This window comes from Scyliorhinus canicula, chromosome 14 (assembly GCF_902713615.1).
Source record: "Scyliorhinus canicula chromosome 14, sScyCan1.1, whole genome shotgun sequence".
In the NCBI taxonomy this organism is placed as follows: domain Eukaryota; kingdom Metazoa; phylum Chordata; class Chondrichthyes; order Carcharhiniformes; family Scyliorhinidae; genus Scyliorhinus; species Scyliorhinus canicula.
In genome coordinates, this window is record NC_052159.1 from 94,061,211 (window position 1) to 94,078,651 (window position 17,441).

A 17,441-nucleotide genomic window follows, 5' to 3' on the forward strand; every position below is an offset into this window, starting at 1 on the left:
GGGCGGCCAGGCAACAGCTGATTGGCAGAAAATACTTCGACCATAGAGCTGCTGGTGGAGAGGAAAAAGGTACAAATGGACTTTAACCTGCTATCAACGAGGAAAGCAGTGTACCAACTCCGCCAAACATGGGGTCCTTTTACGAATATGGAGAAATGGCTGGACGCCTATTGGCTCATCAGCTGAGAAAGCAGACAGCCACGAGGGAAACAGCGCAGTTAAAGGATGACAGAGGTAGACTGGTAGCGGACCAAAAGAGGTCAATTAAGCATTTGAGACCTTCTACCGAGGACTACACCTCCGAACCCCCCCCGATGGGGACGTGGGGATGAAACAGTTCCTCGATGGACTGGAAATGCCGCTTCTGGGGGAGGACAGATGGGGGGGACCTGGAAGCACCAATAGATCTGGGAGAAATCATGGGGAGCATCAGCTTCATGCAGGCGGGGAAGGCGCCGGGACCTGATGGGTTCCCGGCGGACTTTTACAAAAAATTCGCAACAGCCCTGGCCCCACATCTAAGGGATATGTTCGCAGACTCGCTGGCAAGGGGCACTTTGCCGCCTACGCTAGTGCAGGCCATAATCTCACTGATACCCAAAAAAGACAAAGACCCCGATGGAATGTCGATCATACAGACACATTTTGTTGCTGAATGTGGATGCGAAAATTCTTGCAAAGGTTCTGGCCAAAAGGCTGGAGAACGCCGTATCGGAAGTGGTCGCTGAAGACCAGACGAGCTTTGTCAAGGGTATGCAACTCACTGCGAACATCAGGTGGCTGATGACCCCTCCAGGGAGAGAACACCAGAGGTGATCGTCTCCCTGGACCTAGAAAAGGCCTTCAACAGAGTCGACTCGAGGTAGTGGAATGGTTTGGGCTCGGAGCAGGATTCACTGCCTGGGTGAGACTCCTGTACAATGCTCCCAAGGCGAATGTTCGAACCAACACCACCAGCTCTGAATACTTCCAGTTACAAAGAGGCACAAGGCCAGGATGCCCACTGTCCCCACTCCTGTTTGCATTAGTAATTGAACCCCTGCCGATTGCCCTGTGGGGTGTGAAAAACTGGAAGGGCAGCCAAAGAGGAGACAGAGAGCACAGAGTTTCGCTCTGTGCGGATGACCTGCTCCTGTACGTCTCAAAGCCACAGGAAGGACTGAAAGCCATCATACAGATCCTAAAAGAGTTAGGAACCTTCTCAGGTTACAAACTTAACCTGGGCAAAAACGAGGCATTCCCAGTGAACCCAAACGGGGGAGGGACTGAGCTGGAGGGACTCCCGTTCAAAATAGCCATAAACAGGTTCCGATACCTGGGGGTCCAAATAGCCAGAGACAGGACACAGATCTACAATCGGAACCTAACCAGCCTGGTGGAGGAAGTCAAAAATAACCTGCAGAGGTGGGGCTCACTCCCACTCTCCCTGGCGGGGAGAGTGCAGACAATGAAAATGAATATGCTGCCGAGGTTCCTCTTTCTGTTTCGGTCCATACCGATCTTCATCCCGAAGGCCTTCTTCCAGAACCTAGATAGCTTAATTATAGCATTTGTACAGGGGGCAAGAATCCAAGAGTCTCCAAATCAACACTGAGTCTCCAAATCAACACTGAGCCTCCAAATCAACACTGAGTCTCCGAATCAACACTGAGTCTCCAAATCAACACTGAGCCTCCAAATCAACACTGAGTCTCCGAATCAACACTGAGCCTCCAAATCAACACTGAGTCTCCGAATCAACACTGAGTCTCCAAATCAACACAGCAAAGGAGGAAAATTAAGGGAGGCTTGGCACAGCCAAACCTGCAATACCACCACTGGGCAGCAACAGCTGAAAGGGTGAGGGGATGGGTGCACGAGCCCAACTCGGAGTGGATACAGATGGAGGAGGCCTCCTGCAGGGGAACGACCCTCCGGGCCCTGGCCACGGCAGCACTCCCATTCCCCTCGACGAAATACACATCGAGCCCAGTGTAATGGCCACACTGAAAATATGGGGCCAGAGAAGGCATTTTGGGTTAACCGGGATGGCCCCCATCTGCGATAACCACAGATTCCCGCCAGCCATGCTAGACGCAATGTTTAAAAAATGGAGACAGGACGGGGGAACGCTGACAGTTAGGGACTTCTACATAGGGCACAGACTAGCGACGTTGAACAAACTGACGGAGGAATGGGAACTACCGACAGAACAGGAAATGAGACACTTACAAATAAAACATTTCCTCTGCAAAGAGACAATAGGATACCCAAGGCCCCGGAGACTACACTATTAGAGGACCTGATGACCATGGACAGTAAGGAGGGGGGACTCTGTGGGAAAATATACGGACAGCTACTGGACAGAGCCCGAACACCACTGGACGAGACCAGATAGAAATGGGAGGACAAACTGAGGACTCTGGAGCGAAGCACTGAGCAGTGTCAACTGCATCTCCTCCTACGCAAGGCTCAGCCTCATCCAGTTCAAAGTCGTGCACAGAGCACACCTGACCAGAACCTGAATGAGCAGGTTCATCCCGGAATGGAGGATAAATGTAAATGGTGCCAGAAGGGCCTGGCTATCCACACCCACATGTTCTGGGCTTGTCCAAAACTTGCTGGGTTCTGGACAGCCTTCTCTGAGGTAATGTCCAAGGTTGTGGGGGTGAGGGTGAAGCGGAGTCCAAATGTGACAATCTTCGGGGTATCAGAGCAGCCAGAGCTACACATTGAGAAGGCGGCCGACGCCCTAGCTTTCGCTTCCCCGGAAAATCCTGCTCGGCTGGTGATGAGCAGCACCACCCACAGCTGTACCTTTCGGAATTTCTCCACCTGGAGAAGTTAAAATACACGATCTGAGGGTCGGAGGAAGGCTTCTTTACTGCAAGGGGCAATTTGTCGGTCTGTTCCAAAACCTGTTTGAGGCCAGCAACAACCAATAGGGGGAGAACTGGAAGGAGTAGAGAGGGGGAAAAAAAGACCAGGAGCTACGGCAGGCAGGGGGGGTGGTGGGGGGGGGGGGGGGGGGGGGGGGCAGAGAGTCTGAGACGGGCAAAGAGGTACAACACGTTCTGTTCACAAGGTCCGCGCCATGGGGATGGCGGATGAGCTGATGTTGACCGGAGGACCTGGGGATGCTGAAGAGGAGGAAGAAGAAGAAGTGGTGGATCCCCTAATAAACATCAGGGAGCAATGCGAGCAGATTGAAACTTGCCTTGCTTTTGCCGAGGCTGATTTATAACCTGTACAGAGCGAGTGAGTTCTCAATCACAAACCAAAGAAACCTGTACTGAGGAGCTGTTTAACAACTTGCATGCCCGGGACCACTGTGTGGCTGAAAAAACCTTCAGTAAGTTAAAGTGAAGTTCAGTACCCAAGGAACTCGACTGTATCAGAATTCATAACAGTTATGGAGGACCCAATTATTCACTGATTTCTAACTGTGAGAAATAATTCTTTGTGGTCCATTGCACGATGGTTCAGGCATTGCCTTTGCCAAAGGTTTACTATGTTTGTAATTTGGTACCAGAAATTGTTTATTTTACTTGCCGTTATAAGTAAATTTATTGAATTCCAAAAAGAAGAGGGACAACACTGGGGGGGGAGGGGGAGGGGGGAGGGGAGAAATCCGCCACTCACCCCACTCATCCACCAAAAAAAGGGGAAACTCCCCCATATCGACCAAGGAGGATAGCAAGGGGTGGTATGAGGGTGCAGACAGGAGGGGTTAGGGAAAGGAGGGGCTGGGCATGGGGTGCAGGAAGGGAGGGGGGGAGGGAACATGACAACTAGACGGCAGAAATCTGTATAAAGTATGATAAAAGCCTTTTTGCTTTGCACTGTACAATAAATTAACACGAACGTCAATGTACATAATATTGAAAATGCCAATAAAATGATTTTTTAAAAAAAGTAATGCAGCTGGTTGTGTTTTCATAGGGTGCAATCTACCGGCCACGTTGGGCCCAAAGGGTGGCGGTAGATCCCGGGAGAGGCGTCCTCCGGGCTTCCTGGCCGACGTTACATCCTGCAAGATCTAACCAGGTCTCGCAAAAGGTCGAGTTGGGCGGGATCCAGTTTTGCAAAGTGAAGTCGGCTTAGAAACTGACCTCCCTGTCCATTTGCCGGATCGAATGGCGACTAGGCATCTTCAGGCCTCACTGGAGAGATTCCAGCTGGGCTCCGTTCAGAACTATCCCCACAAACGGGGACCAGGTGGAATCGTACCTGGGCGATCGGAGGTCCCCAGGTGCATTTTTTTTCTTTTAATAAATTTAGAATACCCAATTCATTTTTTTTTCCAATTAAAGGGCAATTTAGCGTGTCCAATCCACCTACCCTGCACATCTTTGGGTTGCACACAAACACGGGGAGAATGCAAACTCCACACGAACAGTGACCCAGAGCCGTGATTGAACCTGGGACCTTGGTGATGTGAGGCAGCAGTGCTAACCACTGCGCCACCATGCCACCAGGTCCCCAGATGGTTGGCCTCCAGGCAGAGTGGCACCCTGGCACTGCTGGCGCCACCTGGGCAGCTTGGCACTGTCAGCCTGGCCCCCTGGCAGAGCCACCTGGGCACCCTGGCCATGCCAGCTGGTGTCACCCTGGTGACTATCTAAAACCTTTAAACAATCTACTGTGTCAAAATAAAAAGTAGAAATGGGGGGCAGATCAATGTGACAGAGCATTTATACAAGCAGAAGTGCCGCTACTGAAATCAAGGGCGGGATTCTACGACCCCCCGTGGGGTCGGAGAATCGCCGGGGGGGGCGGTGTGAATCCCGCCCCCGCTGGCTGCCGAATTCTCCGACACTGGAGATTATGGTGGGGGCGGGAATTGCGCCACGGCGGGCTCCTCACGGCGATTCTCCGGCCCGCAATGGGCCGAAATTCCGCCCGTTCTATGCCAGTTCCGCCGGCGTAAATTGGAGTGGGTCCCTTACCGGCGGGACCTGGAGGTGCAGGTGGGCTCCGGGGTCCTCGTGGGGGGGGGGGGGTGTCCCCACGGTGGCCTGATCCGCGGGCGGGCCTGTGCCGTGGGGGCACTCTTCCTACACACCGGACGTGTAAGCCTCTGCGATGGCCGGCGCGAAGGTGATCCCGCCCAGCGCATGCGCGGGGATGCGCCAGCAGCTGCTGACGCTCCCGTGCACGCGTGGACCAGCGCCGGCCGAATTCTGCACCTTTGGGATGGCCCGATGCCGGAATGATTCCCACCACTCCACTGCGCCGTTTCTGCCTGCCCCGGAGAATTCCTCCCCAGATGTCCTGACACATTTTGATCCAGAATTATCCATGCAATTGCCATGTGTATCACCTTATGGAGTTGGGGTAGTGATATCCCACATAGAATCATAGAATTTAGAGTGCAGAAGGAGGCATTCGGCCCACTGGGTCTGCCCTGGCTCTTGGAAAGAGCACCGTACCCAAGCCCACACCTCCACCCTGTCCCCGTATCCCCAATTAACCTTTTTTGGACACTAAGGGCAATTTAGCATCGCCAATCCACCTAACTGCACATCTTTGGACTGTGGGAGGAAACCGGAGCACCCGGAGGACACCCATGCAGACACGGGGAGAAGATGCAGACTCCGCACAGACAGTGATCCAAGTCGGGAATCGAATCAGGGACCCTGGAGCTGAAGCAACTGTACTAACCACTATGCTACCGTGCTGCCCGCAGATGAAGAGAAGCGATAACCTTTGAGTCGAGGCCATTGAATAAAGCCGGAAGCAATTTTGCGCAGATAGAGAAAGAATAATTTTTGGAATAAAACGGATACAACGATTCTTGGACCTCATACCGGGCGAGTTGTTGTCTCCCCTGGGGAATAAGAGTCATCATTGCACCATTATTAAGAAAATGTGTTTTAAACCATTTACATGAAGACCACTGTGGTATTGTCAGGATGAAGGAAATGACCAGGAACTATTTTTGGTGGCCTTGGCTACATTCAAAAATTGAGGACAAGGCGGGAATGTGTTTGCCGTGTATAAAAATGCAGAACCTGCTGCAATTAGGGCTTGTGGGTCACCCCCACCAATGGGCAATGACAACCCCCCCCCACACATGGGCATTACCTACACCCCCCAAGTGATGACACCCCACAATGGGGTGGCTGATGGCCCCCTTTTTCCATGCCTTCCTCAGCCCTGTTTCAGGCCCCCCTTCCAGGACCCCCATCTGTCTCTCCCCCCAACCGTCCAGAGGTTCCTTCATACACACCCTGCACCCCCACCCTTCATACCCCTCCTCCACCCTCATTTCATAGCCATGGCTCTCCCAGGCCTTAATCATTAGCAATGCCACCATGGCACCTGGTCCCCTTGGAATTGCCACCCTGGCGGAGCATATTCAGGCTTTGGAGTGCCACCTGGGCATCCTGGTAGTGCCAATGTGCCCACAGTCCGGGGGAGGGCCAGGGTAGCACCCTGCCCTGACCGCTCAGGGGCCTACAATGGCAGGGAGACCATTGCACCATTTGTGCAGACCAGTACTGAACCGTACTTGGCTGGGATCTCCCTGAGGAGGCCGTTAGATGCTGGGAACCTATTGGATCCCGGGTGAGCATGCCTAAGTGGGTTTAAAACTGACTTAAGCGTGCGAGGCTTGATCACGAGGCGCACGAGGCTTGGTCGGGATCCTGATCGCAATGCCTTGCGAGGTCTGGATAGATCTTGCGAGGCGTCCTGGCTGCCGGGAAGTGCGCAGAAGCTTCTCCCGGGATCTACCGGCCGCTTTGCACTCCCTTTCGGGCGAGACTCGGCCAGTAGATTGTGTCCCAGATCTGCGCGGCAGCCATGCATGGCAAAGCTACAATCAGATAGTAGCACATCTGCTCTCGGTACATTTTTCGTTTCTTGGCTTCTTTTTTGCCCCTTTTGGTTCTGAAACATTAACTCCTTTGTTATTCAATCTCTCCTGTCTTCTATCCTATCAAAGACCTTCCTGTTGTCCTTGTCTCGTCATTCCTTGTGAAAACCTACTATATCTCTGATGTTTCCCAGTTCTGAAGAAAGGTCATCAACCTCAAACGTTAATTCTGTTTCTCTCTCTGTGGATGCTGTCTGTTCTGCTGAGTGTTTCCAGCATATTTTGCTTTTGTCACACATCCTGATCTCTGTTTTGGAACAGTGTCAATTTTATTTTATTTTGCCTCTAGGAAGAACTGTGAAACATTTTTCTGCAATAAAGTTACCATATAAAATCTAAAAATGTTGACGTACGATATAATAAATCTGTCACTATTGCACTGTTATAATTTCTCTCCTTTTCTTTCAGGTATTGGCTGTGAATCCGAGCACATCTTCCCTTACACAAATGGAGAACGTTGGAAATAGCCGCATTCAACGAAAATCAGAAGCATGCAGTTGTGAGCTCATTGTAAATTATTATTGGAGGATTAGAGATTAAAGGCGTGATTCTCCCGATTGGAGACAAGTGTTCCCCGCCAGCGGGAAAACCAGTGATTCTTTCGGGCAGTAGGAGCAAACCTGACGTGTCTTTCAATGGCACTTTGAATCTCCTAACCCTACCGTCCTCTCTGCAGGACCACCTTCCTAATCCTGGCTACCTTTACCCTCCCAAATAAACGAGGTGATCAGTTTACCCACTTCCTTAAAAAAAAACCTTCGGCAAAAAGATCAGCAGGTACTGAAATAGAAATAAAAATCGCAGCACCTGACTTGCCAATGTCAGAGGAAGGCTATCCCACCTTCCCAAATCCGCTTTCACCCTTCCCACCAAGCTAGTAAAATTGTCCTGGAAACCTGTTCAACCAGGCTCCAATGACTGCAGCCCTGCCCTCCCACCACATCTCCGGTCACTAGCTTACTTAAATTTGCTAGTGTGGAGTCCCCCACCCAGGCCCCACTCCCCTTCAATCCCCTCCCCCCACCCAGTCCCAGGAAAACAAAGAAATCCCCTTCAAACAAACAAACCCAGTGCAAACAAAACCCCCCCAGAAAACCATAGTTACAAACAATCTTCACTCTTTCTTGATCCAGATAGACAGCTTTACCTCATTTAACCCATATAACAACATTAAATAAAAAAATTGAATGATATACAATCTTCCAACCCCCAACCCCCTACCCTCAGTCCAAGACCAATCCTCAGTCCCATTTCTCACTTCTGCCCCAGTCCTTCTGCCTTCACAAATGCCTCTGCCGCTTCCACCGTCTCAAAGTAAATGTCTTTGAAGTTGTAGGTCACCCTCAACTTAGCTGGGTACACTATGCCGAACCACACACCTCTATTACACAGTGCCGTCTTCACTCAGCCGAAGGCTGCCCACCTACTCGCCAACTCCTCAATGAAGTCCTGGTAAATAAGTATACCAGCTCCAGCCCACTGCACCTCCCGCTTCTGCTTTGCCCAACTCAGGACCTTCTCCTTCATGTGGTACATGTAGAAGCAAATGATCACCACTCTTGGTGGTTCATTTGCCTTTGGTTTGGGTCTCAATGACCGATGAGCCCATTTCAGTTCGTACCGGGAGGGATCTCCCTCCTCCCCCAACAGCACTGCCAACTTCTTGGCAAAGTACTCATAGAACATAGTAGACCCACGATCCTCAAATTTTGCCACCTCGATCTGTTTTCCAGATCCTTCAACTTGGCTCGCAGGCTTTGTTGGCCTCGACCACCCTCTGCAGCTCCTCACCCATCGAGGTGAGCTGATCGCTGTGATGCAACAAGGCCTCCTCCACTCCCTTTATTTTCTCACCCTGCTCCAGCACCTCAGCCGAAGTCCTCGACACCGCCACCTTCACTGGAGCAATCTACTCCTCCACCAGAACCTTCAGCGCCGCCATCACCTCTTTCTTCATCGCTTCCATGTGCTTTGCAAACTGTTTCTCAAGTTCTAAAGCCATCACCTCGATCATCTTTTCTGTCGTGAACAGTGCGGCCCCACCCATCGATCCAGCCTCCACCATCATTCCAGATGCCAAGCTGATCCTTTTGCTTGATGGTGAACCTTCACTCCCTCCCTTCTTCACACCGGCTTTCTTTTGGTTTTTCGACATCCCCCTCCTTCCTTATGTCTTCCTGCAATTATGTCAAAAAATTGCCCATGGGACCGGGCATTAAGTTCTAAAAAATCAAACCTCGAGCAGGAGCCACCCAATGTGCAACTTCCTCATACGTGCTGCCAACGGAAGTCTGCTCCTCTGAGTTAATGGATTCCTGCAGAACTATATCCCCCATTTGAAACTGCCTGGATCTGCCAATCAACAAGCTTTTAAGAGACACTAGTCCATGAAATTGAATGTAAACAATGCAGTTCAAAACTTTTAGCCTTTGAGTCATTCAAACAGGCTTCAATACTAAAGGGCAATGAAATTGACCATGAGAAAACCACTTCAAAGGTTTCCACTACATTAAACGGTATACTTTTACCTTCATGTCACAGATCATTGCACTCTGCATATTGACAGACTGTTTAAAGGGCTTAGGGGTACAGATGGGAACACTTTCACTTTATTATGAGACAACTATGTTTTTGTGATACTGACAGACTGTTTAAAGAGTTTAAGGCTGCAGATGGGGAGACTTTCACTTTATTGTCAGAGAACTGTGTTTTTGTCATACTGACTGACTGTTTAAAGACTGCAGATGGGAATAGCACCCAAATGACCCCCATCCCAGGAAAGACTCCTTCTTAAAAAAATATTTTATTAAGGCATTTATATAAACAGCAAGCACACAAAGAAGAGCAAAAGCAAACTTGTGCAGCACAATAAATAACCTGCCTCCTCACAAAGTCCTGGGCCTGTAAGTATCTAAACCCTTTCCCGCTGGGCAGCTTGTATTCCTTCTGCAGGTCCTCCAAGCTCACAAAACTGCCCGCTACAAACAGATCCCCATAACCTCTCAATCCCAGTTTACCGCCGCCCCAGAAATCTCATGTCCCGTTCCCCCCCCCCCCCCCCCCCCCCCCCCCCCAGTGCAAACCTATGGGGCGGGACTCTCCAATCCGCCGGCAGAGTGTCCATGCCGTTGTAAACGCTGTCGTGTTTTACGACAGCGTGAACGGGCTGCTCTCACAACTAATTCTGGCCCCTTCAGGGGGCCAGCACGGCACTGGAGCAGTTCACGCTGCTTCAGCTGCAGATCCCGGCGCGAACTGTGCGCCGTGGGATCCGCGCATGCTCAGTTGCGCCAGCATCAACGAGGACATGCGAAGTGGCACCGCGCCAACGCGTACACGCGCAGTAGCCTCCTTCAACGTGCTGGCCCTGACGCAACATGGCACAGGACAACAGGGGCCGGCCGTAGGAAAGGACACCCCCAGCCACAGAGGCCAGTCCGCCAATCGGTGGGCCCCGATCGCGGGCCAGGCCACACCGGAGGCCCCCCCCCCACAAGGCTGCTACCCGACCCTTACACGCCGAGGTCCCACCGGCCCAGAGCAGGTTAGAATGGTGCCGGCAGGACTTGGCTCTTTTCTTATGGCTGTTCGGCCCATCCGGATTGGAGAATTGGTGGGCCGGCGGCGTAGAGCGGCCCGCGACCAGCGCAGAGAATTGCGTGCCAGCGTTGGGCGGCGTGGCACGATTCGTGCAGCCCGCCGGCGAGTCTCTGACCCGCCTCCTGTTATCACAAATCGGTGCCCACACCGAGGCAATCTCAGATGCTGCCTCCACTGCCCCCATACTCTCAAGGCCAACACTACCACTGGGCTCATGGAGTACCTGGCTGGCGAGAATGGCAGAGGCACTGTCAACAATGCTCCTCAACACATTCCCCTGCAAGAAGCCACCTCCATCCGCCCCCATACTGACCCCTCCCACTCTACCCATTTCCTAGCCATAGCGATGTTAGCCACTCAGTAATAATTAATTATATTCAGCAACGCCAACCCCCCAGTCCTCAGGGTCATTCCAAAAACACCCTCTTGAACCACGGGGTCCTTCCCACCCACACAAACCCTGAAATCTTTTTTAAAAATGACTTTGGAACGAATATTGCGAGGTTCTGAAATACAAATAAGAGCTTTGCCAACACCAGCATCTTCACTGCCTGCACCCTTCCCGCCAACGATAATGGCAACCCATCCCACTTTTTAAAATCCCCCTTCATCTGCTGCACCAAACGAGCCAAATTCAACTTATGCAGTTGCGCCCAAACTTGCCCCTATCACCTTGAACGGCAGCTCCCTTAACCTCTTCTCCTGCCCTCTGGCCTCAATCGGAAACATCTCGCTCTTTCCCATCCCAAAATATCATTGTGATTTAGGTTTGAGTAATATTCTAGATGTACATTTCTACACCATTAGTTAAGGGCTCCTTTGCACGTCTGGCAAGTTATGATGCAATGAATGAAAAAAAACTGGAATTTTATCCATGCTGGATTTGTACAGGGTCAGCACCAGTGAGGCAGAAGTTCGAGCCATTCCATGGTAAAAGTCTCATTAAAATATTAGTGGTGTTCTGAGGGTGTACTTTCCAGTCTCGGAAGGAGGAGACCACCATGTCGAGGTATGCATGTTACTAAACGGTGTTGAAAAGGTAAATCTGGAATATAGCTTTAAACTCTGAGAATAGGATAAAGGGGACACTGCTTCAAGCTGTAATGGGAAAGTTTAAGACTGATATTAGGAACTTTTTCACACAAAGCGTAATCGATGTGTGGAACTTTGGGTAGAGTATTGCAGATTAAAAACTCTGTAATCAGTTGTTAAAAATAACATGCAGCAATAAGGAGAGCCTTTCTGATGGATGAACTATGATAGGCTGAATGGCCATGTTAACTTTCTTTACTTTGTGAAGTAGTATGTTGATCAGTGGTATGTAAGCATCCAGCAGCAGACCCACACAGTTTGCACATATCTGTGGCCTGAGTATACAATAGCAGATAAAAAAGGACTAGAATTCCCCATGATCTTTGTTCTATCCTTGTTCTTGTTAGGTTTATGCTTGAAAATACAGACAATAATCGTTAAAAACTTCTTGGGTGGAACTACTGCCATTGAATCACAAGTTTTATTTGCATGGACTAAAATTATTGAGCAATTTTAAAACGTAGCTATTCACCAGAAGATATAACTGGGTAATTGTTTCCTAATTACAATTACTAAAAAAGAATCAACAATCCCAGATACACAAAGAATGGCAGCACAGAAACCATTCCTGGTGAACTATTGTACGCTGTAGTGTCCTTTAGAACTTGTACCCCGATTTTCGAGAAATTAAGTTGCTGGCGGGGCGCGATCGTGGGACATTGAGGTTTTTAAACCTAAATCCTGAACGATTTGGCAGAGAAAGCTGCCGTTGCTGCTAGCAGAATCAACATTGTTTTTCCCTCCCGCTATCAGCCCTTGCCAATACCTGGGAAAGTTTCATCTCATGTGCTCTAAGTGGATCCTTACAGTGCTTTTTAAATGCAAGTTCTTTCAATCAGTCAAATTGACACTGTGATAGTTTTCAGTGTTAAGAGAAATTGTTGTCTGTTCAGAAGTGAAGAAGAAACTGTTAACACTCAGATTATAGACTTGATGATAGTAATAAAACTGGAGACATTTTTAATCAGTTGGCTCAATGCACGCTGAGAATCTGGATATCATTCAAAAACACACATGGAAATGTGAAAAAAGTCAAGGAATGACTGAAATACACATACCTTTACCTAACTGTGTCCTTAAAATCAATCTCCATTATTAACTCCTGGCAGTTACATCCACGCCACACAAGACGGCAATGACCGTCTCTAACGAGAGAATCTAACCATCGTCCCATGACATTCAATGGTATTACTATCGTTGAATCCCCTATAATCAACATCCTGGGATTACCATTGATCAGAAACTGAACTGGGCTAGCCATATTCATCAAGGCTGAAAGAGCACACTACATAGGCCCAAACCCCACATTAAACCCGTAACCCACCTACGGTCAATTTAGCATAACCAGTTCACCTAACATGCACATCTTTGGAACGTGGGAAGAAACCGGAGCACCCGGAGGAAACCCACGCAGACATGGGGATAAAGTGCAAACTCCACACAGACAGTCAACCAATGTCGGAATCGAACCCGGATCCCTGCCGCTGTGAGGCAGCAGTGCTAACCACTGTGCCGTGTTTTGGTGGGGACCATGAGGTTATATACTTGGTGTTATAACCCGAACGGAGGTCACAGGGACTAGACTATTAGGTTCCCCGTGGCATCACCTGAATACACTCTTCCCCTATGAGGGGGTGGGGGTTACACCCTTAATTGGGAAGCCCTATGGACATAAAAGCTCCAACCCAAGTGTGCGTCGAGATGCAGGAAACCCATCGGGGATTGATGAGTGTAAGTTGTTATTGTGTATTAAAACATTTGTTCCATATTCAACATCGCTTCCCTGTGGTTGCTTGCCTGGATCCTACACTTGGGTAATGGTGGCCTGGGACATATGATCTCAGATGCAGCATGGGCTTCCCTCTCAGTATTCACCTTGACTTCCACCTTACAAAGAGGAATTCCCAGAAGAACACTCATCCTCTATGTTAAAGGTCCTAAATGAAAGTTAGACTCCTCACAAAGGTAAGGGGGAGAAAATGAAAGAAACTAAAATAATAAAAACTCAAAAAAAAAGTGGGGTGAATGCCAACAAAAATGCTGCTAACTAAATGTAATAATGCAGCAAAAAGAGTCAGAGGATAAGGAAAGTCTCCCAACTCTTAAGTCAGCACACCTGAGAAATAAAAATGACTGAAATCCCAGGATGTGAGGTGCAAAAGATTTCTGCTTTTTAATTGCCAAAGCAACAGTTTTGCTTCTCTGGGGCAAAAGGTGTAAGATGAATGGTGGACAGCCATTCCCTTATTTGCATATCTTGAACAGGCTCACTTGGGAGCACAATTTTAAATGAGCTGTTGCTGTATGGGCTTTCCAAAGATTGGGATACTTGATAGTTCAAGGGAGACAAGAATAGTCATTGTGAATCAGGAAGAGCAGGAGTGCTCCCCAGACCATCGAGGAGATCCTTAGCCACCCCCGCTCCTCACCGCCAGTCTCTGTACTCCCCCTCCACTCTCTCCAGCTCTCCTACTTGTCAATCTCTCTTCCTTCCATCCCCAATTTTTTGTTAAGCTTTTCTTTCCCCCTCTATTCCTTTCTGACCCCTTTCTCCCTATCTGGTAACCTGCAAACCTATGTTTTTCCCCCTACCTTACCATGCCAACATCTCACGTCCCTTCTGATTGCGGAAGTTTATTCTCAAGCCCCCGGCCATTGCTTTTTCTCGCTGGAGGCCAGGCTGTCCATTTGATTGGCTTCAGAAAATGGAGTTAATTTTTTTTAATGATGTCCTGCTTTTAAATTCAGCAGCACCTCTGCATTTGTGGGTTCTTTGGCTTTTCTTGGCCACCCCTTCTCTGCCCTTCCCACCTCTGCTTAAATAATGGGATTGTGATTTGAATGAACCCAGTGGTGAGTTGGCACAGGGCTTAATATCAGGCATTTTACAAAGCTCTCCACTTACCAAACTGGTTATACATCTGTGTGAATTTTGAATAACTGCAGATGAAGTAGTTCTGGAATATTCTTCCACCCTAGTTATGTTTTTTCCTTGTTAATTTTTTACTTGACATTTTAGTTATTAACTGTTAAAGGTAATTATGCAAAGTTATTGTCACTGGATCACACTAAGTATTATTAATATGGACTAAAATGATAGAACTCACCATAAGATATGACTGTGATTCCCTTTATAATTGTCATTCATAAAAAATTATCAACCATCCCAGATATACTTTAAATGATGTATATGAGCTGTATTGCACACAGTTATGTGTTAATAGTTACTAGATTGCACAGTAGAGCAGGTCGGGGACCAACGGTATAATGTTCTAATAGATTTGTCGATATTTACATCGCAGAAGGAGGACATTCAGCCCATCATGTCAATTTTGGTCAATAACAATATAACTACATTAACCCCATTTTCCAATGCTTGGCCCATAACCCTGGAAGCTATGGTACCATTTCTAAATTACACAATTCACTTTTAGAAATACCACTGTGGCACTGTCACATTAGCACAAGGAAGCATTTGGAATTCACCGTTCAGTGGAATAATCAAGCTGGTAACATCAGCAATTTCAAAAGGCACATGGTAGGAAAATTAATTACGGAATAAAAAACAGTGAACTGTTGTGTTTTCCTCCCAAATTCAAAAGCTGACTGGACAGACGTAAGCTGTCTTTTATGGTCCTGTACATGCTAGTTTTACTGCAATGGCGTTCTGCAGGAATGTGGGGAACTCAAATATTGCAAAATTCTAACCTTTCCCATTTCCTTTGGGATTCTATTTGTCGGGTTTTTATTGGGAGACGAGGAGAACTGTGGAATTTTATAAACACATGTTCCCTAGCATTTACATTGGGGGGTAGTTTCACTAAAATATATGCTTCCAGTGGACAAGGTTCCCTGAAGAAACAATTCATAAAATCTTATTGACTGACCTCATTAACACTACACCCTGTATGCTTCAACCGATGCCAATGCTTATGTAGTTACATTGTATATCTTGTGTTGCCCTATTATGTATTCTCATGTATTTTCTTGAATTTTGTTTAATTCCCTTTAATTCCATGTACTGAATGATCTGTTGAGCTGCTTGCAGAAAAATACTTTTCACTGTACCTCGGTACACGTGACAATAAACAAATCCAATCAGGCTTACAAATAATCACTATCTTACTTAACAGTGACAGTATCTGCTGGTTTTGAACGACAAATAATGATGGAGAGAGGACGTTCAAGGAGGCGGAATTTCTTCGATTTTGGTGTAAATACAAGAAAAACAATGGAACATGTGCAAGATTCTAAGTCAGGTGAAAAAATCTTACTCAATATAAATATTTTAAATAATTTATCAATCAGCTGCTGTAGAAATCATTAATAAGAAAAAATTGTCTTAAGTGGTCATGATTGCACATAATTGAAGCTGAGCTATCGGGCAGCAAATTAAATAATCATAAGTTACACTGGAACAAATAGTTTCTTTGTAACATGACTGCCAGCAAGCTAAATAACCACAAGTTACACGAGAACAAGTAGTTTGTAATATAACATAATTATGAACTTCAAGATGCTGTACACACTGGAGGCAATTCTCTGGTCTGCTAGCTAGTGGCGGGAATTGTGATGCCTGTTGAACCGGGCCTGAGGCCAAAAACCCCACGGCGAGTCTTTGGGCCCACCAGCCCTGACGAGGTTCCTGCCCAGACAGGGCTGGATTATTCAACGTCCTGGGGCTGGATTTTGGACACCGTCAAGGGAACGGTGGTGGTTTATAACAGAACAAATGGCGTAAAAAGGCCACTGATTCCCCATTGTGCTGGGGGCTAGCATGCCAGCAGCGTAGAACACCCGGCTCTAGCTGTCAATATGGCCCGATGAATTGCTGGGTCTGTGGCCGCGCATGCGCACAGCCGCGGTATGCAGCAGCCGCGCCATGCTACATGGCGGAGGCCGTTCGCGGTCCCAGCCCTCAAAATAGTGCCCCCCGCTTTGGCCGGCTTGCGCCCCCAGACCACCCCACCCCAGTGCCCCCAGACCCTAATAAAGTCCCCTGCCCGTGGATTGGCCCTCCCCTGACTGTGGCGGTGCTGGACTGAGTCCGCAGCCGCCTATCCGAGTTCTCAACGGATGAGGCCACACGCGACCGACAGCGTGGGGAATGAGCCTAATAGTTCTTTTAAATATGCTGGCCTGGATCATACCCTGCGAGGAAGTGATCCAGATTGAGCCAGGCGGAGTGATTTGCGTGACCCGCGATCGATCTGCCGTGCAGCCCCAATTTGGGACTCTCACAGGATCACCTGTTGACCTGTTGAACCAGGTGCAACGCAGTGGCTGAATCAGCCAGGTTAACAATGCCAGGATGTCCGGGTGCCTCACCGGGGAGAAACGCCCCAATTACAAAAACCCCACCAAAGTTCGGTGAATATCAGGATGCAGCTGTTAAGAAACATCCCGCCAAACACACCCAAAAGCAGACTTTGTTTCAGGTCCACTGAATTGTGCCCGTCGTCTCCCAAACAGAGAAGTCCAGCCTTCTTCATTGACACAATCAGCTAATGCTCCCTTAAGGCTCAGGCTCTTTCTCTCTTCCCCGCACGTGTCGTGCTCCTTTTTTGTCTCACAGCATTATTTTCTTAATCTCCGACCCTTCCAAGAGAGCTGAACTGCTTTCTGACACTACTTTTGTTTTAAACAGTGGATATATATTTAATTGCTGCAATGCTGCTAGCATAAGCACATATCTCTTTAAAACTATCATCTTTAGGCAGTGGGAAATTCCAGTGGCAGCCATGAGCTGATGGGTTCCACACCAGTTGGCTTCTGCTTGGAGGCTCTGGTTTTGGCCCTTTCTATGCGGTTAATGGGCACATTGCAAAATGTGCAGAATAAGTGAAGGAACTTGGTTTCCCCTCCAAAGTGGAATGTCGGTGGGTGACAA

The 17,441-nt window shown here is 48.5% G+C and overlaps 1 protein-coding gene and 1 pseudogene across 3 annotated transcripts in view; both read left to right on the forward strand.

The window, feature by feature from the left end:
- Nucleotides 1-17,441, forward strand: part of LOC119977721 (piwi-like protein 4) — a 110,983-nt gene that overhangs the window by 9,412 nt on the left and 84,130 nt on the right. For all 3 annotated transcript variants that reach the window (XM_038818906.1, XM_038818905.1, XM_038818907.1), the window contains 2 exons: nucleotides 7,268-7,358; nucleotides 15,685-15,810. In XM_038818906.1, the coding sequence (XP_038674834.1) occupies nucleotides 7,307-7,358; nucleotides 15,685-15,810 (178 nt within the window). In that variant the 5' untranslated portion in view covers nucleotides 7,268-7,306. The remainder of the gene's footprint in view (nucleotides 1-7,267; nucleotides 7,359-15,684; nucleotides 15,811-17,441) is intronic.
- On the forward strand, nucleotides 3,074-3,350 carry LOC119977722 (annotated as a pseudogene).